This window comes from Eptatretus burgeri, chromosome 11 (genome assembly GCF_056783735.1).
Source record: "Eptatretus burgeri isolate ZD-2024b chromosome 11, Ebu_testis_v1, whole genome shotgun sequence".
Taxonomy (NCBI): domain Eukaryota; kingdom Metazoa; phylum Chordata; class Myxini; order Myxiniformes; family Myxinidae; genus Eptatretus; species Eptatretus burgeri.
Window position 1 is genome coordinate 40,094,101 of NC_140971.1, and position 26,541 is coordinate 40,120,641.

Here is a 26,541-nt window from a genome sequence, read left to right on the forward strand (position 1 = left end):
AGTTGCATGCTCACTTTGTTCAATAGATATTGCTTATTACCAAAATATGTCCAATATGCTAAAACCTACAAAAGAACAAACAAACAAGCACCAGAGAGAGAATACCTATTAGTTACATTTGAAAATGTGGATTCAAAGAAACCAAAGGCTGCAGCGGTAACAAGTTCGCTTACGCAATCGACAATTGAATACACTTTTGCCTTCCCTTGCCCTCATGCTGCCTTCCCTTCCCCTCACCTCATTCTACCTTCCCTTCCCTTCTCCTCACCTCATTCTGAATTCCCTTCTCCTCCCCTCAAACTGCCTTATCTTCCTCCCCTCTCCTACTGCCTTCCATTCCCCTCACATTCTGTCTTCCTTTCCCCTCCCCTCATGCTGTCATCCATTCCCCTCGCCTCATGTTGCCCTCCCTCTCCTCTTCATGCTGCCTTCACTTCCCTTACCCTCACCATGCCTTCCCTCCCCTCCTCATGCTGCCTTCTCTTCCCCCCCTCCTCATTCTCCCCCTCCTCGCTCCCCCACCCCATCCTCTCTTTTTGTCATCCCCATCCTCACTTTCCCTTCTCTCTTCCTTCTCCTCTCCCTCCCCCCTCCTCTCTCTCCTCCCTCCTCACTCTCTCCCCCTTCCTCACCACCTTCCCTCTCCCCTCTCGCTCCACTTGCTCCCCCTCCCACTCCCCCTCCCACTCCCCCCTCGCTCACTTCCTCTTGCTCCCCTTCCCACACATGGAGGGGGGGAGGAGTGAGAAGGGGTGGGGGAACGAGGAAGTTGGAGCAAGGAGGGGTGGGAGAGCTAGGATGGGGTGAGGAAGGGGGGGGGGAGCTCAGAAGGGTGTGAAAATTCACACATTTATTCAATGTCATTTTCTTCCTGAGCTGAGAACTTCTTCACAACAACAGGTTGAGGTTAGAGAGCGTGAGGATTCACACATTCACAAGTTATTTCCTAGCAACAAGGCTGAGTAATCCTTCTTAATAAGAACACATCCAGGTCCCTCTCCTCAACATCTCCCTTTACTGAGAATATAAATGCTTCAGTGGCTGAAATCAGCAGGGGTGGCCTGGCATGTTTGGGGAAATACTTTGATATTTAGTAAGCAAGAAGAGATTCTTAAATAGTTTCATTCGAAGTGAAATCGTTCTTACGTGGTCAATTTTGACTGATATGAGATCGGAGGATATTTTGGCATCAATTTCATGCTTGGGCTCGAAGGTCTATTTCACATTAATTGGGGTCGTTCTTGAACCCCTTTCGGTTTACAGTAATGCGTTCTTTTGATACTTATTTTTGACAGGACGCCGAGATCTATCATGTGTGTTGTGAGAACTATATCCTTGTGTGCGAAACTATCTAATTAAGACCGATTTTGGCAACCCTTTTCAAGGTGCCAGGACCACTTGAGTCAACCTTGTGGCACGCAAGAATCCACATTATTGCATTAAACCATCATCATGTATCCTCAGGGTAGGTCAAACCTTTTTTGCTCGAGAGACTACTTAAAAGCCTGTGGGCTCTCGAACTACTACCTCTCCCATTTGTGTTTCGGTGACCTTAACCCCTTAACCCGTTTTTGTCCGAAGGGGTTTTTCTTATTTAATTTTTTGAAAAAAAATGTTGTTTTTTTTTTTTACAACTTAAATCTTCAACTTAAATTGCTTGTAAAAATGTAATATTATGAATATTACACATAAACTTGTGCAAAATAAATGTTTGCATTTTGATTGGTATAAATCATGACAGCACAGCAACACATGTACAGTCATTATCCTCAGCCTGTGCCTCAGTAGTGAAATGTGGTGAGGTGAGTGGAGCGAGCCAATCCATGCTAGTGTGTGTGTGTGTGTGTGTGTGTGTGTGTGTGTGTGTGTGCATATATATATATATATATATATATATATATATATATATATATATATGTAATATCAACCAGCTCTAGTGCCAGCTCTATTGTCTGTCTACAAACAGTGAGCAGACAGAGCCTGCACCGGCTGACTTAATTTGCGGTATTTTTGATGAAGTAATTTTTCCGACTGTTTTGTGATTTTTCCTGAAAAATTGGCTTCGAGTTGCATTAAGTATGTAAAGTTTCAGCTTTCTACACCACTTCGAAGGTACTAAACATTCATATAAGTGAGTCCGGATCTTCACCAAAATCTAATTAATTCATCCTTGTCACACACTTAACATGCCGACCAAGTTTCGTCTGAATACATTCATAACTTTTTGAGATATCCTGTTCAGAGACAGACAGAAAAACAGACAGAAAAACAGAATGAAAACATAACCTCTATCCACCTTTTGTGGGAGATGTAATCAAGTAGAATAAGTTAAATTGCTACTAAAGTTAATATGGCAAAAGAGGAAGGATGCATAAATAAAGTAGATTAAGTTTTGATGAATGAACAAATTTGGATAAAAATTGAAGGTAATGAAACAGAAGAGGAAAGGAAAGCTATGAGAGAATTATAATTTAACAAAGACTGAAGAAAGCACAACTGAATAGTCCACTATCAGTATGCTGTCTTTATACCCTTTTGTCTCCTCGCTCGTCCACGAGCCTCAAATTTGGAAACAAAAACAACTTTGACGCAATAAAATGGGAAAAGCATTCCCAAGTGGAATTGTGATTATCTCACGAAGCTGCAGCGATGCCAGATTAAAGTCCCAAATACCGTGATGATTTGTCTGTTGTCCACAAATGTTCTTGTAATTTATTTTAAAAGTACACCGAGACCTCCCATAATGTCCTTATCCTGCCTGTGATTACACATCCAGGCTCCACACTGAACCCAATGATCAATGGTTAAAATGTTAGTACATTGAGTACATTTATAGAAAGGTAGATACAGTCATGCAATTGTCCTAAACTGATGAACATGGATGTTGAATGGGTTTTCAGCTCAATGTCTTTCCACACTTTCCACTATCTATCTTTATGTTGTCTTTCTCATACTTGGCGATAACTCCAATGCAGACTTTGAAGGAGCCCAGCGAAACGGCCCGCAGGGACTTCTTCCGTGAGGCCGAACTCCTCACCAACCTACGGCATGAACACATCGTTTGTTTCCATGGTGTGTGCATAGAGGGAGAACCTCTTATCATGGTCTTCGAGTACATGAGGAATGGAGATCTCAACAAGTTCCTCAGGTAATTGTGCAAAGGCACTTTGTGCTCATAAACATGTTCAAAATAGAAAATAGTTTATACCTTTTTATTGATGGAAATTCTTTCACTTCACATATACTCCTGTTTCTTTTTCTGCTGCATGATGAATGTAGACTCTAAAATATCTGTCAATATGGAGATCCAAATAGCTGCTGCTTGAGTCACACAAGTGAGATTGGCTGTATAATCATTTCCAAAACATTTATATGAAAATAAAACAGCCAAATAATCATTTCCAGGGAGGGAAAGTAGTTTAACCTTTAAAGAATATGACAGGTAGAAGTGGCCGAGTTGTATTTAACATAAGCAGGATATAACTAGAACAGCACTCGGTAGAGCCCATACCTCCGGCAGGCTGAACAGTTTACGTTTTGTATCCACTGATGGGCCGGATCTGCATCCGGACCTGAACCAAAATCGAATCTGCTTGTTTTTATCACCTACCCTACTCATCCACCATGTTTTGTCTGAATCTGTCCAAAATGTTTTGAGATATCATGCTCACAGACAAACAAAACAGGGGTGAACAACATTACCTCCATCCATCTTCAGTAATCAGGATGCACTCGGGGTCCCCATTTTTGTGCAATGTTTCAAAACGGTAGATAAATTTGCATGTTCATTTTTATACAAGTGACTTATCTTGCCAGAGTACTCTGGGTAACCAGCAATGCCATATTTATGACGTCACTCTTTTCTCTGCACTCAGTGCAGAAATTAAGGAGAAATTTCCTCCTCCCAATGGGATGTCAACCGTCAATGAATGTCGTTTATCTGTGCTCGATCCTTTAAATGCTGAGCCTCAACCAAAGAAGCAGCATGTACCATTTTTAAAGGTGTTTAGTATGACTCAGCCAATCAGAATTGAATCGGCCCCCAAAAAATCCTGTGTTCAGTTTTCTTTCTCAAGTCTTGTTCGGCGAAATTCGATTGTTGTCTTCACCAACGGAGGCATCACTATGTCTTTATCAAGACTCTCATTTCTTGTATTCAGAATCTAACCACTGATCCACCAACTTCAGAGAACATGCGCTAACCATTATGTCTGTTAGTACAACATTTTTGTAATCAAACAGATATTTTCGAGTAATTTCGGACAAATAAATAAATATAAATGGATTTTTAAGCGGAGAAGCCGCTTCAATATTTGGCTATGTCCTCCCTTCCATCTGTAAAAAAAACTGAGGAAGAAGAACCTTTGTAATCCACTGTGTTTAATTCTCATGGGTTCTAAAGGGTAATTTTAGAGGGTTCTAAAGGGTAATTTTAGAGGGGTCTAGAGGGTATTTCTCGAGGGTTCTGGAGGGTTCTAAAGAGTAATTCTAACGGGTTCTAAAGGGTAATTCTAGCGGGTTCTAAAGAGTAATTCTAGTGGGTTCTAAAGGGTAATTCTAGTGGGTTCTAAAGGGTAATTCTAGTGGGTTATAAAGGGTAATTCTAGCGGGTTCTAAAGGGTAATTCTAGCGAGTTCTAAAGGGTAATTCTAGCGGGTTCTAAAGGGTAATTCTAGTGGGTGCTAAAGAGTAATTCTAGCGGGTTCTAAAGGGTAATTCTAGAGGGTTCTAAATGGTAATTTTAGAGGGGTCTAGAGGGTATTTCTCGAGGGTTCTGGAGGGTTCTAAAGGGTAATTCTAGAGGGTTCTAAAGGGTAATTCTAGTGGGTTCTAAAGGGTAATTCTAGCGGGTTCTAAAGGGTAATTCTAGAGCGTTCTAAAGGGTAATTCTAGAGGGTTCTAAAGGGTAATTCTAGTGGGTTCTAAAGGGTAATTCTAGAAGGTTCTAGAAGGTAATTTTAGAGGGGTCTAGAGGGTATTTCTCGAGGGTTCTGGAGGGTTCTAAAGGGTAATTCTAGAGGGTTCTAAAGAGTAATTTTAGCGGGTTCTAAAGAGTAATTCTAGCGGGTTCTAAAGGGTAATTCTAGCGGGTTCTAAAGGGTAATTCGAGAGGGTTCTAAAGGGTAATTCTAGCGGGTGCTAAAGAGTAATTCTAGCGGGTTCTAAAGGGTAATTCTAGAGTTCTAGAGGGTTCTAAAGGGTAATTTTAGAGGGGTCTAGAGGGTATTTCTCGAGGGTCCTGGAGGGTTCTAAAGGGTAATTCTAAAGGGTCTAAAGGGTAATTTTAGAGGGGTCTCGAGGGTATTTCTAGAGGGTTCTGGAGGGTTCTAAGGTAATTCTAACGGGTTTTGGAGGGTTCTAAAGGGTAATTCTAGCGGGTTCTAGAGGGTTGTAAAGGGTAATTCTAATGGGTTTTGTTAATTTCTTGGCTTTGCCTATTTCGTATGAAAATGCCAAACTGAACCACTTCCTTCGGACACACAAGGGTGAGATTTTAATTTTTTTTAAATTAATGTGACATTGTTGATCATTTCGCTTTTTGATTTTCTTTTTTTGATACATCTTTAGAAAGCCGGACTATATGAGGTATATTCTGTTTATTCTTGGCTGTTGGTTTTTCCTGTTAGTGTTTTGTACTGATGTTTCTTTTTATGACGAGTAAATTCAAATGTTAAGTTCATGAGGTGTGGATAAGGAACAGGCATGATGAGCCAGACGACACAAACACCATGGGCAAGAAATACCTTGCACAACTACCCTTGTGAAGTGAAGCCATTTCAAGAATGTTCACAATTTCCAAGTGTTGGTTGCCGCAGCAGGACATTTAAAAAACCGTTCAGTGTTGAGCTGTCTCGTCTCGGTTCAATCTGCGCTCGATGATATGGTCAGATGAAACTAAAAAGTACTGCTCTGAATTGGCAGGGAGAGGGGAAGGGTGCATCGTGTTGTCATATCGCTCATAGCAACGTTCTTGATTGTGGATGCAGAGCGGTCCGTTTGATCTGTATTCATTGTTCTTGGTTGGTAGTCACTGTGTTCCGATACTATGTTAAAACTCCCTGTCTGAAATGTAGGTGAGGTATGCAAGTTAGTTTATAAAGAAAGGGATATACATGTGAAGTTAAATTCATTTCATGGGTAGAATATGGTTCGTTCCCAAAAGATGAGTACATTTATAGATTCATTGTACAGGGTGTGGATGTTGCACAGGCGTTAAAGGGGAAAATGGTCTCATTTTGTGTCTCAATACAAAGGCCTTAAAAGAGATCTGATGGCTTCCCAAACATCAGAATCAATATTTCAATAAATTATGTTCAAATAGCCTCCAAACATAACTACTCTCTAAAGAGGAGTTTAAGTGAATAGTATGGGCAGAGCTGTGTTTAAAGGGTCAACAGAATCTATTGATGGTCTCGAATAAATATACAAGTTCTTGTTTGTCCACCAGATTGCCACTCAACCTCTATACCCCAAAACATGTTCCAGCAAAGTGCAGTATTATGGAGGAAACATCGTTAAAAAAAATAAAAACCACACAATTGGGTGAAAAGTCATTATTTTTCTTTTGTATGCAGCACAAGGGTACAGTGTAGAATCGTTGGCTGAGGCTGCAGCTCTGCCACTGACACCGTCTGTAGGTTAGGGTAGGAATTTGGAATTCGTTCATGGTGCTTGCGATAGCTCACCTACTCTTCGCGAAGGGCACCACGGGATCTCAACTAATGCAGGCAGACAGGACATCCAGTTTAACATCCATCCAAGGGGATGGCACACATGTTGATGAATCACGTTGCCTGTGAAACACCCAGGATGACAGTTTATAGTTGGTTCAGGATTCAAACCTAGGATAGGCAGCTTACAAGTGAGTGTGCATACCTTTTGGCCATCCTGTCAGCCCTGTTAAAAATCATTAATATTGTAATACAATTCAATTCACTGCAATTTTATCTTAACTGCTTCCTTTACCTTATAGTTAGAGTACCCAGCACTTCAGCTTTAACCCCACATGTGCTTCCGCAAAACCAGGCAAGTTCAATGGTGTGCGGTGACATAACAATACACGGTTGAAAAGCGAGCAGTCAATAACGATATTGTTATACTAACCCAATCGTTTTATCAACCACGTCAAATTAGAGTTAAAAACCTGGCAAGGCAAAAAAGAACTTCCTGTACACTGTAAAAATAGCACCACGGGTCCTGAAGCTCACCTGGATCAAGAGCAAGAGTCAATGATGTCATAAAATATCGAAATTTTGTTCATGCATAGAATCTGGTCACAATGAGTGGAAGCCCTCTCGATTCTGATCACAGTGATACATTTTTACACGTCATGATTTTGCAGGTTACAGGTCATGATTTTGGCTCAGAGCATGGCTGTGCTGTTGATGCAACACCCCCTGTATGTTAGGGCAGGAATTTTTAAGCACATATTTTGATGCTTCGGCCAATACATCTTCGTTAGACATCAGATATGAAGCTTGTGGCCAAGTTTCATCAAAATCGTGCATTCGGTTTAAGCAATAATGACTGGAGTGTTTACCGACTTACTCACTGACTTACCTCTGGACACTGCTCGATTGCATAAGCTCACCAGACTAAAGACCAGGTGAGCTAATAATAATAGTCTCATCAATGGATAATTATGACAAAAGGCATTATTTTACAACAGGCCCTCAATTCTGCTTTCAATGAAGCTCTTGTGCATTTTGTGGTTTTTAAATGCTCCTTACTTTTCAGGGAATTCCACCCCCCCCCCCCAAAACCTCCACACACCACTCAATGTTATAATCTCCATACCCTAAGATTTTAAATAAATAGAGGTTGTGTTTCTGTATTCTAATCGGAAGATAGAGTAAAATTCCTGAGTAAAAATTAAGCAGAGCATGGAAATGTATTTTTATAACATCTCGTCAATAATGCCTCTTAGGTCACACATGGAAAATATTCTTCTTCTGTCACTAGCAACTGTATAATGGCAGGGTGATGCAGAGGTATCCCACTTACCTTTGAGTCATATCGACTAAGTTACCTTTGACACTTACATTTGAGCAAAAAAACCCCACTTCATTAAAAATAAAAAAAACATTTTGCATTTTCTTCTTTTGATCTGGTGTTGATAAATTGGTGTGGTGTTGATGTAGCACAGGCATGATAGGCTGAATGGCCTGTACACTGTTAAAAGTGTACAGGTGTACAAAAAAACAATGGCCTGTACCTGTGTCTGATTTCCTTGTGTGTTCAATTCTGACCTGATGATAAACTGTTGGATTCATGCATAGGTGCAAACAACAAGAATGGCACTCGGTAGAGCGCATTCCTCCACCAGGCTGAACAGTTTACATTTTGTATCCCACTGATAGACTGGATCTGGTTCTGGACCTGAACCAAAATCTGATCAGCTTGTTCTTGTCACCTCACCAACTCATCCACCTACTTTTATCATAATTCTTCAACAACTTTTTGAAGTATCATGCTACTATATGTACCTTTTGTCCCAATCTCTCAATGGTGAAGAATCACTTAAAAAACATTCTCCAGTCCAGATTTTTACCAGAACCTAATGAATTCGCCCTTGTCAGACCACCCAACTTGTCCACCAGGTTTTGTCCAAATCCATCCATAACCTTTTGAGATAGCGTGCTCACAGACAAACAAACAGGGGTGAAAACTTAACCTGCTATATATATTATATACACCTTCGGTGGCGGAGGTAAATATACAAGAAAACATGGTACTTGACTTCAGACAAATACAGCCACTGAGTTTGGGGGAAGTGACATTACTTCCAAAACACTGCAGAACACTGCATTGGAGTTTCCCCCCATAGATGTAGCGACACCATCTTTTTATAATGTTTCCTTTCGCTCCACATTCAGTGGGGCAGTTGAGAATTTCATATTCCCCATGGGAGCCAACCAACAAGGTTGGTCTGTGTAATATCTTCTAAATGCTGAACGTCGACCAAGGAAGCATTATGTACCATTGTTCAAGTTTTCAGTATGACTCGGCCAGGGTCGGAGTCGATGCGCCAATCTCCCAGACTCGGAGCAGACGCTCTAGCCATTGCCTCACCAAGTCTCATCAATGTCTTCACTCCCGTTTCCCTCTTCTTTGACTGAAATTTTCGAGTGATATGGTTCCAACTGATAGACTGATATTCCAACATTTATGAGGGGAAACATTTGAATTATCATGTCCATTTTCATGTTCATCGTCAGACCATTCCTGATGTGGATTCACTTGCATCCCTTGATATATTCTGGGATTCTGGGCCTGTCTGGAGATTTTTACACATCTTCTGCTATTGTTTTCCCCGTGGCGTGTCACCGACATGACGACATATTCAGGTGGCAATAAATTCAGAGGAAAAGGTTTCCTGCTGATATTTGACCTCATCACACCTTATACCTGTGTAGGATTCTGTTATCCAACAAGGGTAATCTCGTGGCAGTTGATCATCATACTATTATGAAGGCTTTTGACTCCCAAGAGTTCCTCAGATATGCTCAACTGTGAAATTCTTTTTCTTAAAATTTGCACAACCTTACCATTTACCAGTTTTAAATCTCTCCAATCATCTTTTCACACTTGCCTTTTATCAACTACTACTTTTTTTTTTTTTTACCTCTGTAAAGCAATCATGGATTTTGCTTCAAATTGAAAAGAGTTATGAAAGTGATTGATTTGAAATACAATTTCAGCCGCTTTTGAATGGTATTTAGTAAAAATTGAAATCGCAAATAATTTTGCCACTATATAAACAAATTTACGAAGAATCTAAAGTTTGAATTTAAAACTGTTATGCTGGCACTGCACTTGGTATTCCCCTTCAACGTCATTGAAATGAAATAAATGGTAGTTATTAAAATGATTGTTTGTGTCTGCGCAGGCTCCGGGGACCCGATGCCGTGTTCATGGGAGATGAGGCTCCGGTAGAAGCTCGAGAGCTTAGCCAGGCTCAAATGCTGTACATTGGCAGCCAGGTCGCATCCGGTGTACTGTACCTTGCTTCTCAGCACTTCGTCCACCGAGACCTGGCGACGAGAAACTGCCTGGTGGGTGAAGAGCTCGTGGTGAAGATTGGAGACTTTGGAATGTCTCGTGATGTCTACAGCACAGATTACTATCGGGTAGGCATGGTTGAGGCCAAACTCCTCACTCTTTAAAAAACATATATGTTTTTTTTTTACAGGGTCTAAGGCTCATAGTGCAGCTGCGGCAAACATCTCACACACATTGACATGCAGACGAATACACGAAACATTGCACAAGACTGTTATATGAGACAAACACAGCCACTGAGTTTTGGGGGAAACCATTACTTCCCGTGGCACTTTGGATACCAGCGACTTCACAACAATTGCACCACCTTTCTCACCACACTCAGCATGGTATTTCCAAAGAAGGAGTTTCCTCCTCCCCATGGATTCCAACCTGGGGGGGGAGGGGTGATTGTTTGTGCTCTTAACCTTTTAAATACTGAATGACATGTAAGGAAGCAGCACGTACCATTTTTTTAAAGTCTTTGGTATGACTCGGCTGGGGTTTGAACGTTTGAACCGCCAACCTTCATACTCGGAGCAGATGCTCTAACCATTACACCACCGAGTCTCCACAATGCAACATCACGCATTCTTCACACCACTAAGTCAGACAGACACTGCACCCAGCGACATTCACCGAAACTTTGCTTCCAATGCGTCCTGACAAGTCACAAGAGTTTAGTCACATGCTGTAAGTTTATCTTGATGATATTAAGATCTTTCCACAGTTCAATTCTGAGTAGTGTGTCCTTTGTGACCTTTCGGACTAGTTTTCAATTGAAACGATTCAGGATGATCTCTGATATACACAGATGTGTTTCCAGTCGATCAAGGGTCAAGCCAAGGATAATGGGTTACACGGACAGCAGACTACAAAAATGTGAAAAAGAGTCGAAGTCATGAGGCATAGCTTATGGCACAGATCCATGCTGTGCCATTGGACACTTTAATATATATACTGAAGGAATGAGCATAATTGATTTGAGTGAGGAAGGGTGTTTCCAAGCTAGGAAAAAAAAATGGAAAAAAGAATGCAGAGGAGTAGAAATTCTAGACAGAAGGAGGGAAAGATTCAGCAAGAATTCTGGTGTACATCGATATTTTAAAAGCAATCCCTGAAGAACACCTGATTTTTTTTATTTTTGGTATGAAGTGTCGATGATCGTGGAGTAGCTTGATATCATGTACAGAATATATCAGGATGTAACAAAATGAAAAGGACAGTAGAAAGAGAGTGGGAGGGCAGAACACACAGCAGCAGGGTTAGGGGACAAAATAGAGGGATACTTAGAGAAATGAGGGACGTGCGGAAGAATGAGGACAGAGGGAGGACAAAGGAGGTGAACAATATGGATACAGCTGCAAACATTCAATCACAGAAGTGGAAGGAAAAACTCTAAACTTGGAAAGAGATGGGCTTGAGGAGGGTTAATGGGGGTAGAAAATATCATAGTTGTGAATGGGGGTTGACCTGAGATGGTGCTGAACAGCAGTCTTGAAGCCCTGGAGGAAACAAAGAGATTGAAGAGACTGAGGAAGTTGATTCCACATGTGGGGAAAATGAGGAACGAATGAGTGGAGGTGAGCACTTCTGAGTGGACGTGGCTTCGGATGCTTTAAACATTGACTCGTCAGAGAAATTTCTTACAATTCAGTCAAAAGAAGAATAACAAGCTCAAATGAGCTAAGATCCTCGTCCTCTTCATGATGACGTCATAAAAACGAATGTGACGTCATTGTGATGTATCAGGTTTGCGATAAATTATCTGTGCTAACGCCCGGCTTGATTCCCGCAAACAGAATTCAAAAAGCTTGTCCAGTTTCGGAGATAATTTTTTAGGCGATTTCCATTAGCGGAGATATTTTGACATAACTTTTTTCTGGGAGGAATTTTCAAAATCGGAGATCATTACTGTCCGCGCAGGGTATTTTTACATATATACACCAAGTTTCAGGAAGTTTCGATGAAAACTTTCGGCTGTGAAACAAAAAAGTCCACAAGAAGAAGATGAAGAACAACAACGTGAGTAAGACTTAGAGATCCTCCAGGAGGATCTAAAAAAACATAATTTTGTCTCACGACGTTTGTGTTCCTCTCCTCTCGGCCTCTCTATTTAAATACTGAAAACAGGGTTAACAACAGAGCAACTTTAAATCGATAAAATATCCACACGCAGGCACGTCGCACTGAGAGTGCTAATGGGGAAAGAGCCAGGTGAGGATATTAATCTTCCAACAAAAGAGAAAGCAGAATTTAGATTGAAAAACAAGTTTTTCATTGAAAAGACAAAACAAACAGACAAACTTGGATAGATCGGGGCATGCGGGATTGCAGTTGAACATCCGTCCATGAGACAATACGCACGTTAGTACAATAGACCTCCAACAGCTGATTGACCCACTTGTCAGTTATATCCTTTCACGTTCTTTAACGAAGAGTTCTAAAAATTCCTACTTGGACATTTTGTGTCCATATGTCGACTCTACTCATGTATAAATCATTCAGTATAAATTACCCAGATATTTCTACTCTTTCTCTCTCTTCTCCCTCCTTTTTTAGCTTCGCCCATCCTAAGGCTGTTGTAATTGGTCTGTGTGTTAATGATTGTGTGAGTGCGTGTCTTCACTCAGATCTTTACTTTAATATACTGGAGGTCGTTCATTCTCAGGTCTACTCTAATTCATAGACCATGGTGAGGTTCAGCATTTTAAAATTCTCAGTCTTATTCACTTTGAAAAGATCTCTGTTTTGTCTTATTTGCTCATTTTAGACTTTTGATTCCAAATTTTCTTAGGAAGCTCTGTTACTTATTTATTCACAAAATATCATGTTAGTAAACTTTGGAAACAAAATGTATGTGGGCTTATTCTAAAGTTACATGACACATGACCCGATAATGCTAATTAAACAATCTGCAAAGCAACTGCGCAAAGTTATCATAAATAGCGATAAATGCGAACCTCGTTTTAAACAATACATCTTTGAAGGATGAACCTGACTGCTAATTTGGTGGCTCTGTGCACATGAAAAGGATGTTTTGTGGGCAAAATTAACTGCATCACAGTAATCTACAAATTTATCGAATCAATAAACTTGCATTCATCTTATTAACAAAAGATGCCTGGTACCCAGCCATCCATTTGACAAACGTGTGAACAGATCCAAGGACTAATGTGTTTGATTCTTGCCGAAATTGAATTGAACTGAAGATATCTTCTGATGCAGATCAAAAGGTGACAACACAGAGAGACCCAGGACATATTTTAGAGAATCAGTTATATCGGCTGTTTTGAACTATTCCCATTTGCTTGTGGATATTAAAATCTTTTGAAAATGCCATGCAATTGAAGGTGTGTCTTTCAATGTGGGAAGATGTTGTATATTGCGAAGTGTGGTGTCTGTCTATACGTTTGGGTGTCCATCTGTTTGGCAGTGTCCTTTTTCTGGCGGCTGCTTCGCGAACTGTTTGAAAAGCTCCGCACACAGGCTAAGGTCAGGAATGGGAGCATGTGCTGGACCAGTTCGTACTCTAGGGACTTCCGTCTGGCAACCCCCCAGGCAGATGCCTGGCCCAACCCCATTTCCTTGAGATGCTGAGCAACCTGTTGCAGCCATGAGGCACGTGGTCAGCCCATTGGTCTCCTCCACTCACGAGGCTCCCTCGCTGAGAGAATCTGGTGAGTAAGATCAGCATCAGGAAAATGAGCAACATATCCATACAGCCGCAGCTGATGCTCATGGACTATATTGATAATGTATCTCATCTGAGTCTCTCTCAGCAATCGCTCATTGCACACAAAGTCTGACCAGTGATAGCCAAGGATTCTCTGAAGATATCTGGTACTGAAGGAATTAAGTCTCCATCTCAGATCCTTGGTCAGAGTCCAAGTCTCACATCCATAGAGCAAGACTGGTAGCACCAAGGACCTGCAGACTCAGACTTTTGTCTTCACACTCAGGTACCGGCAGTGCCACACCCTGTGATCCGGTGAAGCCATGACTCCCCACGCCCCCACAGAGACGTCTATCGACTTCTAGCTCACAATATGTGGAGACAGAATCTTGGTAACACTGCCAAGGTAAGTGAATCTCTCCATGACCTCGACATCTTCACTGCAAACAGGTACAGACAACAGAGCAGCACCGACGGTGTCATTGAAAGCCTCAATCTTAGTGTGAGCCAGGAAACCCATAATCCCAGTGGCTCCGATTCCTCATTCGGTGCCTCGAGGGCCCCCATAAGGATATCCAGTGAATCGGCAAAGATGACTGCATCATCTGCCAAATCAAGGTCAGAGATCTTGACATTCCCAGACGATGCGCCGCAGCTTGACCTCTCTGACATCCTCCCCAGAATCCAGTCCAAACAAGTGCTGAAAAGTGTGGGGGCCAGTACACACCCCTGATGAGCTCCAGTAACAACTGGAAATAAGTCAGAGATGGAAATCCCACACCTCACATCTCTCTCAGTACCAGAGTATAGTTCAGAAATCAGATTAATCAGTTTTGGGGGCACCCTAAGGAGACCGAGACTCCTCCAGAGGGCATCTCGATTCACTGCATTGAGTGCTTTGTTAGATCAACACAGGCTGTCAGCAGCCCCTGCTGAAACTCGTCTGCATTCGGTGAGGACACGAAGAGCAATGATACGGTCAATCATTGATCTCTTTGGTATACAGCCCAATTGCTCTGGATGCTGGTGCTCAAGCAGATCGTGGTGAACCCTATCAATAATTTTCCAAGCAAAAACTTTGCCCAGCATATAGTGCAGCATCACCCCTCAGTAGTTGTTGCACTCCTGGCGATCACCCTTCCCTTTCCAGAGAGGGAAAATAAGGCCCCTCTTCCAGTCAGTTGGGATGATGCCTGTGTTCAAAACAGAGTACAGAACTGCATGCACTGACAGAGTACAGCATTTTCACCAGCCTTGAGAAGTTCAGCATGGACGCCACAAATCCCAGGAGATTTACCCCCTTTCAACTGGTTCACCGCAGCCTGTGTTTCCACAAACAAAGATGGTTAACAGTTGATTGGAGGGTCAGAAAAAGGGATGGTAATACCCCTGACACCCCACTCAACAGCTGGTGGGTCAAGCTGGTGCAGCCGATCAAAGTAACCAGCTCAGCGGGCCTTCATTTCGGACTCCTCTTTCAAGCACTCACCACCTTCCACTCTAAGTGCAGTACACCGAGGGACGGGCTTAGAGGAATGCAATGCACCAATTCCTCTGCAAGCAGGAAGAGAATCACTTGACCACAGGTGATGCCCTACCCCATCACAGATTCCTCACACATAGGCCTCCTTGTCTGCCCTCAGCACATGTACAGTTTTAGGACTCAGCTCCCAGAACAACTCAGCTCTGCCATTAAGCCTGGCCTTGTGACTCTGGTCACTCGTATCCAGTGTCCCTCGGAAGACAAACTTCTTCTTCAACTGAGGTTGGGTCATCAACCAAGACATCCACCGGCAACATCAAGGATGGTTGTCTTGAAGGCACTACACAACTCTTTAGGATTACCTCCAAAACCGAGACCCCACCCCCATATCCCCACTCAGCCTGTTCACAAACTCCTCTGCTGCCCTCTCATCCTTGAGCTTTCCAACCTCTAGCCTAGTCTGGGATTCTCCATTTTCCTAGATTTGTGCTGCAACTTCAGAGTTGCTGCAACATGCTTGTGTGGTCGGTATTGAGGAACTGAGCATTCTGGTGGAACCTGCAGTTCTGGATCGTCCTCCAGCGATGACCAACCAGCACATGGTCAATCTCCTTTACCACACCACCGGCATTGAAATTCCTAGTCCAGCGATTGGCTGTGGGCACTGAAACCATGAACTAGCCACCCAAAGTCCACGACTTCTTGCAAAGTCAAGGAACTTAGTTCTATTCTGGTTCACAATTCCAAACTCATGGGGGCCAACACATGTCTCATAACCATCCCTGTCAGTGCCAGTCGATGCATTGAAATCTTCCAAGACTGGAAGAGTATCTCACCTTGGGCACTGATCAACCATAGACTCGAGTGCGGCACAGAATTCCTCCTTTACAGTGAGATCACTCATCTCAGTCTGAGCATATACAGAGACCAGGGAAATGACATCCAAGGAGTGACGAATCCTCAGTCTCATAATATGCTCCTTGACCAGTGTTACCTCAATTATTATGGGAGTCAGCTTATTGGACAGAGCTGCAACTCCTTGGCCATGGTAACCATCAGAGTGACCAGACCAGAAGTTGGTATAACCACTCGCCATGATCTCACTACTATCTGGTCTCCGAACCTCAGAGAGTGCTGTAATACCGATGTTCAAATGCTGGAGCTCAGATGATAGCAGAGACAGGTGATCATCCTCTCTTTGGGATAGGACGTTCCAGGCATCCACTTTAAGGGACCACCTCAGGTTAACCCGAGGAGACAGCCTTCTGGTGGACGACACCTCGCCACCACCCCGACACACACCACTGCAACCAGCCCCAGGAAAGTTATCCTGTGCTTTTACTCCAATCATCAAAGAGTGGGGGTCCTGAAGGCTTTGCCCCAATACCGTCATCCGGTGAGCTGCCCTGCAAAGCACAGCTGCCCAGGAGCTACTCCGCAGAGTGAGTTTTCAGTTTTCTTTGTGTTTTTTATGTGTTTTGTGGAATGGAGTGTTTTACTGTGGCCGGAATGCAAATCTTGCTACCAACCTCCTTGAAAAAGTTATCCCAACTGTAGGAGGAGGTCTTCATACAGTTGGGCACCAGATATGGATGGCCGTTTGCTCACAAGGAGCTCTTCCCCCCTTTGACAGGTTTTTGTTTTTAATCCTCCTGGGTGTTGATATCCATACTCCCTCTTCACCAGGAAACCTGGTGGGGGAGACAGTTTAGTCGCCGACAACCCGACCTTGAAACAGGTTAGTGCAGGTTTACATGGTACCTGCAGCAAGTCACAGATCTGATCTGGCCTGACCTGACAATAACCTGACAGGCAAAGCTCAACATTCAACTCCAATGAATGCATGATACCAGTCGAGATATACTTTAAACGTATAAATACAACATGGAATTGCAGTTTGTTTATCAACAGTGCGTTAAAGTACGACCTGATGTGATGGCTTTAAGGTATGCATACTCACTTCTAAACTGTATAGACTGGGTTTGAATCTCGGCCGAGCCATAAACTGTCATTCCGGTGTTTCACAGACTGGGTGAATCATCAATGTGTGTGCTGCCCTCCGATGGACGTTAAACTGGGCATCCCTTCTACCGACATTAGTTGGTGGAAGTTAAAGATCCCCACGGTGCCCTTCGCGAAGAGTGGGCGAGCTATCGGCAGCACCGTGACCAAATTCCTGCCCGAACTCCTGCTTGGAAGGGAATGGCAAACCACCCAGCATAACCCTTGCTCAGGAAGCTGCTTCAGTGCACCGCCGCTTTGTGGTGACAGTAGGAGGATTATCACAAAGTTCAACAAACCATGTGAACGTTGTTAATAGCAGAAGCCCATACTGAAAGTCTTTCAACAAAGGTTGCAGTGCAAGCCTATTATTCAAAGGAAAAACCTCCATTTAGCATCGTGACCTAAAAATAATGCTGAATAATAAACTTCAAAGAGGTCTAAAATACGCTAAAATTTAATTATCGGCGGACTCGATGACATAGTTTGTTAAGAAGAAAGAGAAGGAGAAAGAGAAATAGAGAGATAGGGAGAGGGAGGAGGAGGATCGGGAGGAAAGGGGGAAGGGGGAGAGAAGTTTCCTTCTGTATTCATCCTGTCCACCCCATTGTTTGTCCAAGTCTCCCTCTATTTTGTCCTTCAGCTTCGCTGTTGGTGTTCCTTCTGCCCAGTCGCGTACTGAACCATTCAGTGTTCTAGCTCTTCAACTAGCCTTGACTGTATACAAAAGATAACTGTCATAAGTTGGCAACCATTGTGCATGCCCGACATGCCGAATAGCCTCTTTCTGTGTTGAATTTCCTTGGAAGGGAAGTCATCTATTACATATTGTGAACCGTGGTGCGTCTCGTGTCTATGTGTCCATCGTCTCCCATTTACAGCATGAATAATGTTGATATCAAATTTTATTTCACAAGCAGGATATTTTGCCTTCTTTTCAGACAAATTGAACCTCGCCGCCCGATGTTGCACCGCCATTTTACGGTGGGCTGTTCAAGTTTCTCCCAGCTTTTGTTCAGAGTGAAACCAAAAAGGTGCAACACAATTAACCTTTTTAAAGTCCTTATGAAATAATTTTAATTGAAAGATCAACTAAAACGATTCCCATCACAGGTGACGGGTACCTTTCCTCGTATCTAATGATAACAAAAGAAAAGGTGTTTCTCAACTTTAAACAAAAGGAACAACAAATAGAAGTCAGGCACTCAGGAGTTTAGCTTCAGTATTATATTACATTTAAGGAGGGTTCCCAGCACAGATAGCAGCATGCCATTCCGTCCAAGTGAGCTCTGAGGATCTACCCATCCTCGTACATCAGGAAATGATTATTTATCGACTTCCCTTTTTAAACTGTTATACCTGTTCTTGTTCAGTCAAACATGAATTTACCTTCAAATAGGGCGTGAGTGCTCATGGGGTAACGCGCATGTCAAGCAGAGCTTTTTGAATTGGTATACCTTGAATGTTAAACTCTTTGAGTGCAGTCATGACCACAAAGGATTAAAGTGAAGGGATATACTTTAAATGGGTACACCTGCACAGGTACGAGCTCACCCACAATGCCCTTGAGACACGGAACCATAGTTTACTAATTTCGCACCAAGTGAATGAACTGTTTATAATCAGAGGCCATCATTGTTGTGCCAAACTCATTGTTCGCAGCAGATTTCCTTTTCTTCAATTTACTGATGTCTTGAAGGAATAGAGTTGATTGGAGTGAGGAGGAAGCAGTTCACATGTGTCAAGCTGTAGTTTATAGTCTGCAGCAAGTGAAATGTGTGTGTACAATGATGTTTGATTCAAACAGTAAAATCGACAAGGAAAGACAAAGTCTAAAATTGGAACAGTGTTTGGACAAGTATCACCTTTCAAGCTGATCGACCTTAAAACTCTTGCAATCATCTCTCTCTCTCTCTCTCTCTCTCTCTCTCTCTCTCTCTCTCTCTCTCTCTCTCTCTCTCTCTCTCTCTCTCTCTCTCTCTCTCTCTCTCTCTCTCTCTCTCTCTCTCTCTCTCCTCCTGCACCCCTCCCCCCGAAACCCATCCTACTCTGTCACCTTCACACTTCACCTATATATTTTTGCTCGTGATTTCGGTAATTGGAATTATTACCTGAGAACTTACTGTGACTCATTGCCAAAGAAAGACATATTTAGACATAGCTATTTTGTTCCACATTGACTAATCTGCTGATTTTAGAGTTAGGATAATTGTGTCGCACAGATGCATCAGAGTCACGGTTGGGGAAACAATGAGTCCAACAGGTTAAGACCAGTTCATACATAAACACATCTTTCAATATTTAAAGGCACAAACCCTGCTTTTCATACTCTGGTGTAATGGATGTCAGGATCCACTTTGCTCCTGGCTGCCTGATGTTTGCGCTATCCTCAGAGCTGCTCCCACAAGCTAATATATCCTATCAGGATTCCATTCCTCTTTTCAATCGTCTGCTCCTATTCTTATAATCCAAACAGCAGCAGATTCAAGGAAGAAGCGTAAGCTCGAGGGACGTGTACCCACAACCCTCCATTCTTTTCTGAGTTTATATTGTTGGTGTTAGCCTCCGGTGAATTATAGGCATTACTAATTTCTCCAACATCAAATCTCCAAGATCCTCTGCAAGACAGAAGTCCCACCCATTTGTCAAGTTTCTCAACCGAGATGTCAACCCAACAGGATATCTTCCCTGCTAGACATGGATATGATAACTTTTCCATCAACATCTCCTGCCCCATTTGGTTCCTCAACTACATCCTAATCAACATACCGTAGCTGTTTCACTAGCCATCATTCAGAGCTGCCCAACTGCAAACATTTGGGCATTCATCAATGCTGACTGACCTGCTTTGCATTTTGTCCTTCTTTTCATGGACTGTGATGATATCTGCTCCACCTCCAACATTGATGACTTTTGGGATAGTTTTCAACAAGTCCTGCATTTTATGATGGATATGTCAATCCCCTTGTGTTCAAACTATGTGACATGGCTGTCGGCACTACCAACCAAGAAAACCTCATTTATTGATATTTTTATTTCTTTGCTGGTGGTACTTGTGATTATGCTACAGCAAACATGATAAGTCTTCCCCATTACACTTCATTTCTTTGTTCATCTTATTTCATCCACAGATATCCTGCCAATCTTATTATCGCTGGTGAATGGAACTACATGTAGTTTGCTCTCTCAGCTTGGAATCACAACAAATGTCTCAATCCTCAAGAATACAAGAGCACGATCATCACTCACCAGAAAATTGATAGATCCAATGTCTCATTCCTCGAATACGTTCTGGTATCTTGTCAAATCTGTCGCCTGCTTCTGACCCCATCCATCTTCCCTTACACCATCAATTTTATTTCATTTATTCATATACAGCCTGGGGCTGCTTGGTTGCATCATTTTCTGGGGGCACAACTGTGCCGCTGATGCAGTGCTACTGTTATCAGTAAGCTGGTACTCATTTTACCCATCTCAGAAGGATAACAGGCTGAGTCAACCCTCCTGGTGTTAATTTAACGATTGACAGGGAGTTGAACGGAAGACCCTAAGATGTTAAGCCAGCTACCTTAACCGTTAGGCCAACACTAGGCTTACACCACCAATGACACCATATTGGATTCTTCTCATGAAGAATCGGTGCCTTAACTTAGTTTTATTTTCCAAAAGAGTTAACAAAAACCTCTTATTGCCATACCTTACCACCCCTCCCCCCCTCCCCCCATACACCTGGTGTTGGCTTAATGGTTAGGGTGGTGGGCTTTGGATCCTTGGGTCCTGAGTTCAAATTCCACTCAGCTGTTGAGTTAATACCAGGTGGGATTAACTTGACCTGTCATCCTTCTGAGGTTGGCAAAATGAGTGCCAGCTTGCTGGTATACTGTGTCTGAGTGGCAACCCGTCCAGGATTGTGCCCAATAGCCAAGGAGACTGCTTAAGCAGCACCACGCTCTGCACAGAGCATGGTCCCAATTTTTTCCTCCTCCTCCTCCCCCCATCCACCATCACCACCTGTGACCACAAACAACTGGGCAACAGCACCCTACTCTGAGTTTTTCACCTGAGGTCAAGAAGCACAAGTCTGGCTTTGATTTTACTGCTGCAATTGGTGAAGATGGCTTCAGTCCTTTTACCTCTGCAAACACAGAATTTATGGCAGTAATTTTATTAAACTGAAAAGCATCACCGCGTCACACATGAAGAATTCGGAACACAGGTCCTACTTTCCTTTTCCACTACAATTAGGGTCAGTGGAAGAATGTCCCCCAACCACAAAATGACATCGGGGAAATGGAATAGAAAATAGATGTCAAATTACAAATCTGAATAGGTAATAACGAAGTCAAATAAAAATGCGGAGGGACTCCTATTACTACCTCTCTCATGGTCCCAATTATTCGCACCTTCTTGTGAGGTTGACCGGAGAATGTTTTTGGCCAAAGTCTTTCATGAGCAAGCTAGTCTTTAATGACTGAAGTTTTTTATGGCCCAAGTCTTTTCTCAGGCCTGCCATTTGACTGAAGGTGTCAGGAATTTGTAATTTGTTCATTGGGTCTGTGATAACTTGCCGAGTCTTCTCAAACGAAACTGTGGGATATTGAACGTCCACCAGTTCATGGTAGCAGATGGGACGCTCAGCTCATCATCCATCTGAAGAACGATGCACTTTGTGATGTAACCACCTACCTATGAAACACCAATCCGATGGTTAATAGTCGGGCTGAGATTCAAAGCCAGACCTGACGGCTCAAAGGTAAGTACGCTACCTCTGCACCATCCTGTCACACTGAAAACGTGGAAGGAGGGAGATGGTGGGGGAGGACAGGTAGCGAGAAATGGAACAAGTGGAAGGACAAGTATGAGACCGATAAATGGCACGCTTGACGTGAAGCAGGTTTGAGAATCACTGGATGGCTGTGAGTGCAAAGGATGACCGACAAGCGATAATACATGGACTGACACAAGGGCAGACCCCTGTCTGATTTTATCAGTGAACTGTCTACCAAGTAGTGAGTGAGATTTAATGACTCATTGAAGGATGTTGACGTGCCATTGAGGTTATTAAAAAGGTTGTGGTTTCAGCTACCTTGCATTCACTGGTGTCCTTCAGCTTTAAGGGCTTTGCCAGAGTTTTAAAATTAACCACCACTTGTCTTGCCAACAAAGCCTTAAATCAGAGGCACTGCTGTCAAGGACTGTTGTGGATCTAAAGTTGTGAGAACCCCCTGCGATCACTGCAGACACCCCTTTTGTGTGGTGGTCCATGGTCATGCCCTGTGCACTCCATCGCTCCTCTTCCCTGTGCACAGAAAGCAATCTTGCAATCACCTATTAAAAATTACAATTTCTTATTGGTAATCCAGAGTTGATGGCAGTAAACGTTTATGGTGGCTTTTCCAAATGGAACACATTTGTCGGAATGAACAGAAGGGTATATAACCATCTTTCCATTCAAAAGGAAAAAACAGAGATAATTACCAATTATCACAGAAATCAGTATTTGCCATCACAGCCAAATGGAGTGAAAAAGACTAAAGCGCAATTTGGTGTTTTGGGGGTTTTTTTGTATGCATTGCCGAGGCTCGTATGAGAGCAAACACACAACACACAGCAAGGGGGGCATGAGACAAGAGGGGTGGGAGAGGGAAGGACAAAACAGAGGGGAACAGAGACAATAGGAGATCTGTGGAAGGGAGAGGGATGGGGGCAGGGAACACGTGGTATACAAGATGGACACTACAGGGACTTTCAGGAAGGAAATCAGGGAATTTGAAGGAGGTGGGTTTGGGGTGGATTAATGGGGGTAGAAAAGATCTAGGTTTTCGATGGGGGAAGATAAGAGGTGGTGGTGAACAGCTGTTTTGAAGGCCTGGAGGGAAGAATGGGATTGAAGAGAGTGAGGGAGTTTATTCCAAAGGTGGGAAAAAAGAGAAATGAAAGAGTGAAGATGAGCAGTGATTCGTGATTTTGGTAGTTTTACCAGAAGGGGGTTGCTGGTGGACCTTGAGAGCCCTGAGGAAATATGGGGGGAGGACATATCGCAGACAGAGCAGGGGCGGGGGGGGGTGCGACTAGAGAGGAGACGGTGGAAGACAGAAAGACCACCAACTTTCCTGCGGTGAGAGAGTGAGAGGCCCAAAGACTCAGCCTCACCACAAGAGATACTAATGATCCTAAATGCGTTGGTTTATACAGCGTGAAGCCGAGAAAGTTGAGAGGCAGGAGCACCAGCCCAGAGGGGAGAGCAGTACTCCATGAAGTGTTATCTTGAGTCAATTGATTGATTGATTTTTTTTTATTTTATTTTTTTATTTTTTAAATCTTGATTGATTTTTATTCAAGACTTGAGTGAGTTTAAGGGCAATTTTTATGAACCATGTAAGAGTTTGCCATTTTCTTGCTTGCTGTTTCTGGAGAGTGATAAATTTGCTGTGGATGTACATCTTCATATTCTATTGAATACTCATAATAATTATGCTATGACTCCTCGCCTAAAGTTTGACAGTAAGAATACCATGCTACTCAAACATGATAAGGCCAGGTCAATGATGTGTCATTTTCTCGTTGTATTCGCTAATGACATTCAAGTTAACCCATGTGGGTTATATGAGGAAGTAATGAGATGGGACCAGAGAGGTATTTGCTGTAATTCCTATGACAAATGGTATTGTTGTGGTTGAGGAAATTCGCAAACCACCATTCAGGTCCCATAGGTGAGATATCTCTGTAAGCATATGTGTAGTTAGCCCAAACCCGTTGTTTAGAGGGAATAAATGTCATTCATTCGGGCTGCGACCCTTTTAGATAGCCGTTTTTCTTTTACTATCTTTATTTTGGACCAACCGCCATTACTACCACCACAACCACCACCAACCGCATCTCGACAACCACAGCCACCTTCTCCAGAACCGCCTTCACAACATCCACCTTCTCCACAACCGCTTTCACACACCAACCACCAACCGCAACGCCGCTTCACAACAACAGCAACGCCAACAGCCACGACCTTTACCGTCACAACTCGCCCTCGCAACCATCGCATCACCGCCATTCCCGCGCCGCTTGTGGGCACCGATACTGGACTCGTACAGGGCGCGCACCGAGCAGCGGGTGCAAAAACACCAGCCTTTCCGAGAAATCGGATCAAGAATGATTCACGCCCACTTCTGTTCCGTCCTATCAGCGAGCGTGGGGCGATTTGGCCCCGCCTCCAGGCGCGTCGGAGTATAATCGCTATATGCAGATTCGCGGATCAAGAATGATTCACGCCCACTTTTCCTCCGTCCAATGGGGGAGCGTGGCTCCGCCCCCGAGCCGTTCCTGATCCAAAAATCTGCATATGATTTCTCCTGTCGGACTATAAAGCGCCGAGCGCGGGGCGAATTTGAGAGAGTTGAGAAGAAGAAGAGAGTTGAGAAGAGGAAAGAGTTGGAGAGTTGTGGCGGCGGCGAAATCAGTCGAGAGAGTGTCTGTCGGGGTCCGGAGAGGCTGGAGAAGCCAAGAAGCTTTGTGGAGGTCTGCGCTCGTGTCAGAGTCGGGGAGCTGCAGAGAGGGGAGGCCGGGAACGCGGTCGAGGTCGCAGTGGAGTCGCTCGTTGCGGGACCCAAGCCAGCCAGTTATCCTCTTTCCCCCGAGCATCAACAACCCCCCCTGTTTCCCCCCCCCCCCCCGCGCTGAGATAGTGTGAGAAGGGGGCCCCGTTCCCACCCCATTCCAGGCAGTGCCAGCGAGGCCCACGGAGTCGGGGCGCCGCCGCCATTTTGCGGCTCATCACCAGACAGGTAGGCTCGACGCGGTCTCGGCCCCAGGCCCGTCTGCCCCCTTATCGTTGAGGGTGGCCCCTTTTTTCTTTTGCTTTGGAGTATATGTGTCGTCGGCGCCGTCTGTGAAGTAAAACTGTGTAAGTGTTGCCGTGTGCTCGCGTAGTCGGTAGTAGATCTGCATTGTGTCTCTTTTGTTGCATTTGCTTTTTGTGCAGAATTGTCGTGTTACTTTTACATTTGCTTTTGGTGCATAATTGTTGTGATTGTATATGTGTGCTTTCCGTTTGCCGCGGAATAAATGTGCTTTATGTTGAACTGTTTTTCCCGTTTCGCTTCGTCTTTTCTTTTATTGAATCTCCATCTTACTTCACGTAAAGGGTTGGTCGTGGGCTAAATACGCCCAATAATTAATCGAACCGTCGAGGTTGACGATAACACCGCTCGGTTATCCCAATAGTACGGAACGGGTCGCTTAAAGTGGCCCGTGTCCGAAGTCGACCTGCGGCGAGGTGCGATCGCCCGGTCTACCCTCCGTGTGGGTACTTAGGTAGGTCGAATTTGGCGAGCAACCCTATCCCACGCGGGGGGCCGATTGGCACGATCGTGGTGAGGCCGATAGACCCACCCGTGACTAGTTCCCGGCGTTAGTCCGAGAGGGTCACGACGGGATTGTCCGTCCGGTGGGCGACGTGCCGCGATTCGAGTTACGTGGCCGCCAGCACGCCGGCGGGCGCGAATCCGCAACACTGTTGTCAGAAGTGGGACACAAACCCATCCCCCTCCTCGCGGCACTGGTGTCGGAGAGCGGGAAAACGGGCTCTCCTGTCTCCAGCTAAATTCACGGGAATCGGTCCAGGGGTGAGAGGAGCGACCCCCGATTCCCTCAAAATTACGAGCGATTCAAATTAACCCTTTACGAGAAATAAGATGGCGTCTCAAGGCAAGCGGGAGCCGGGGGTATTAGAAATGGATTTAGAATGTGTAGAATCCATGGTCCAGGATGAAATCCCCGTGCAGGAAATGTTGGTTGTGCAGGACGAACTCGCCCAACTGAACCCAGAGCCCGAAATAGGTGCGGCGGCGGCCGCGGTGTATGACACCTCCCCTCCCCCCCTCCGCCAAAACCTCCCGATCCTTGCCGAATCGGCTCACCCAAGCGCACCCGACATGGCCCAGCTATTCGCCATGCTGGCAAAGATGAATGCGGATGCGCATGAAATGAAAAACGAAATAAAAAGCATGAACAAGCAAATGAACGAAATAGAAACAAACATGAAGGAAGAAATGAAAGAACTGCGCGGTGCGACGCAGAACATGGGCCGAAGCCTGCAGGCGGGCATGAAGGCAGTGACCAGGGAGCTTAAAATGGCGACGCCACGTGTGGGAGCGAACGAGCTGGGAGGGAGCGCAACGGCTGTCGGGCCCGCGGTGGAGGCAGGTAAGGAGAAAATAATTCGGGGGACGTATTGGGCGAGAAGCGTGATGGTGACTGAGAGGGAAAAACTAATTGGGGTGACGGAGACGTGCACGAGGGAGATAAGAGACGAGGTGAAAGGAATTGCGAGGGAGAGAAAAGA

General features: G+C 44.0%; 1 protein-coding gene across 1 annotated transcript in view; it reads left to right on the plus strand.

Moving 5' to 3' along the window:
- NTRK2 (neurotrophic receptor tyrosine kinase 2) overlaps nucleotides 1–26,541 on the plus strand; it is a 125,606-nt gene that overhangs the window by 79,323 nt on the left and 19,742 nt on the right. The window contains exons 14-15 of the mRNA XM_085846110.1: nucleotides 2,976–3,148; nucleotides 9,890–10,130. Coding sequence (XP_085702236.1) covers nucleotides 2,976–3,148; nucleotides 9,890–10,130 — 414 coding nt within the window. The remainder of the gene's footprint in view (nucleotides 1–2,975; nucleotides 3,149–9,889; nucleotides 10,131–26,541) is intronic.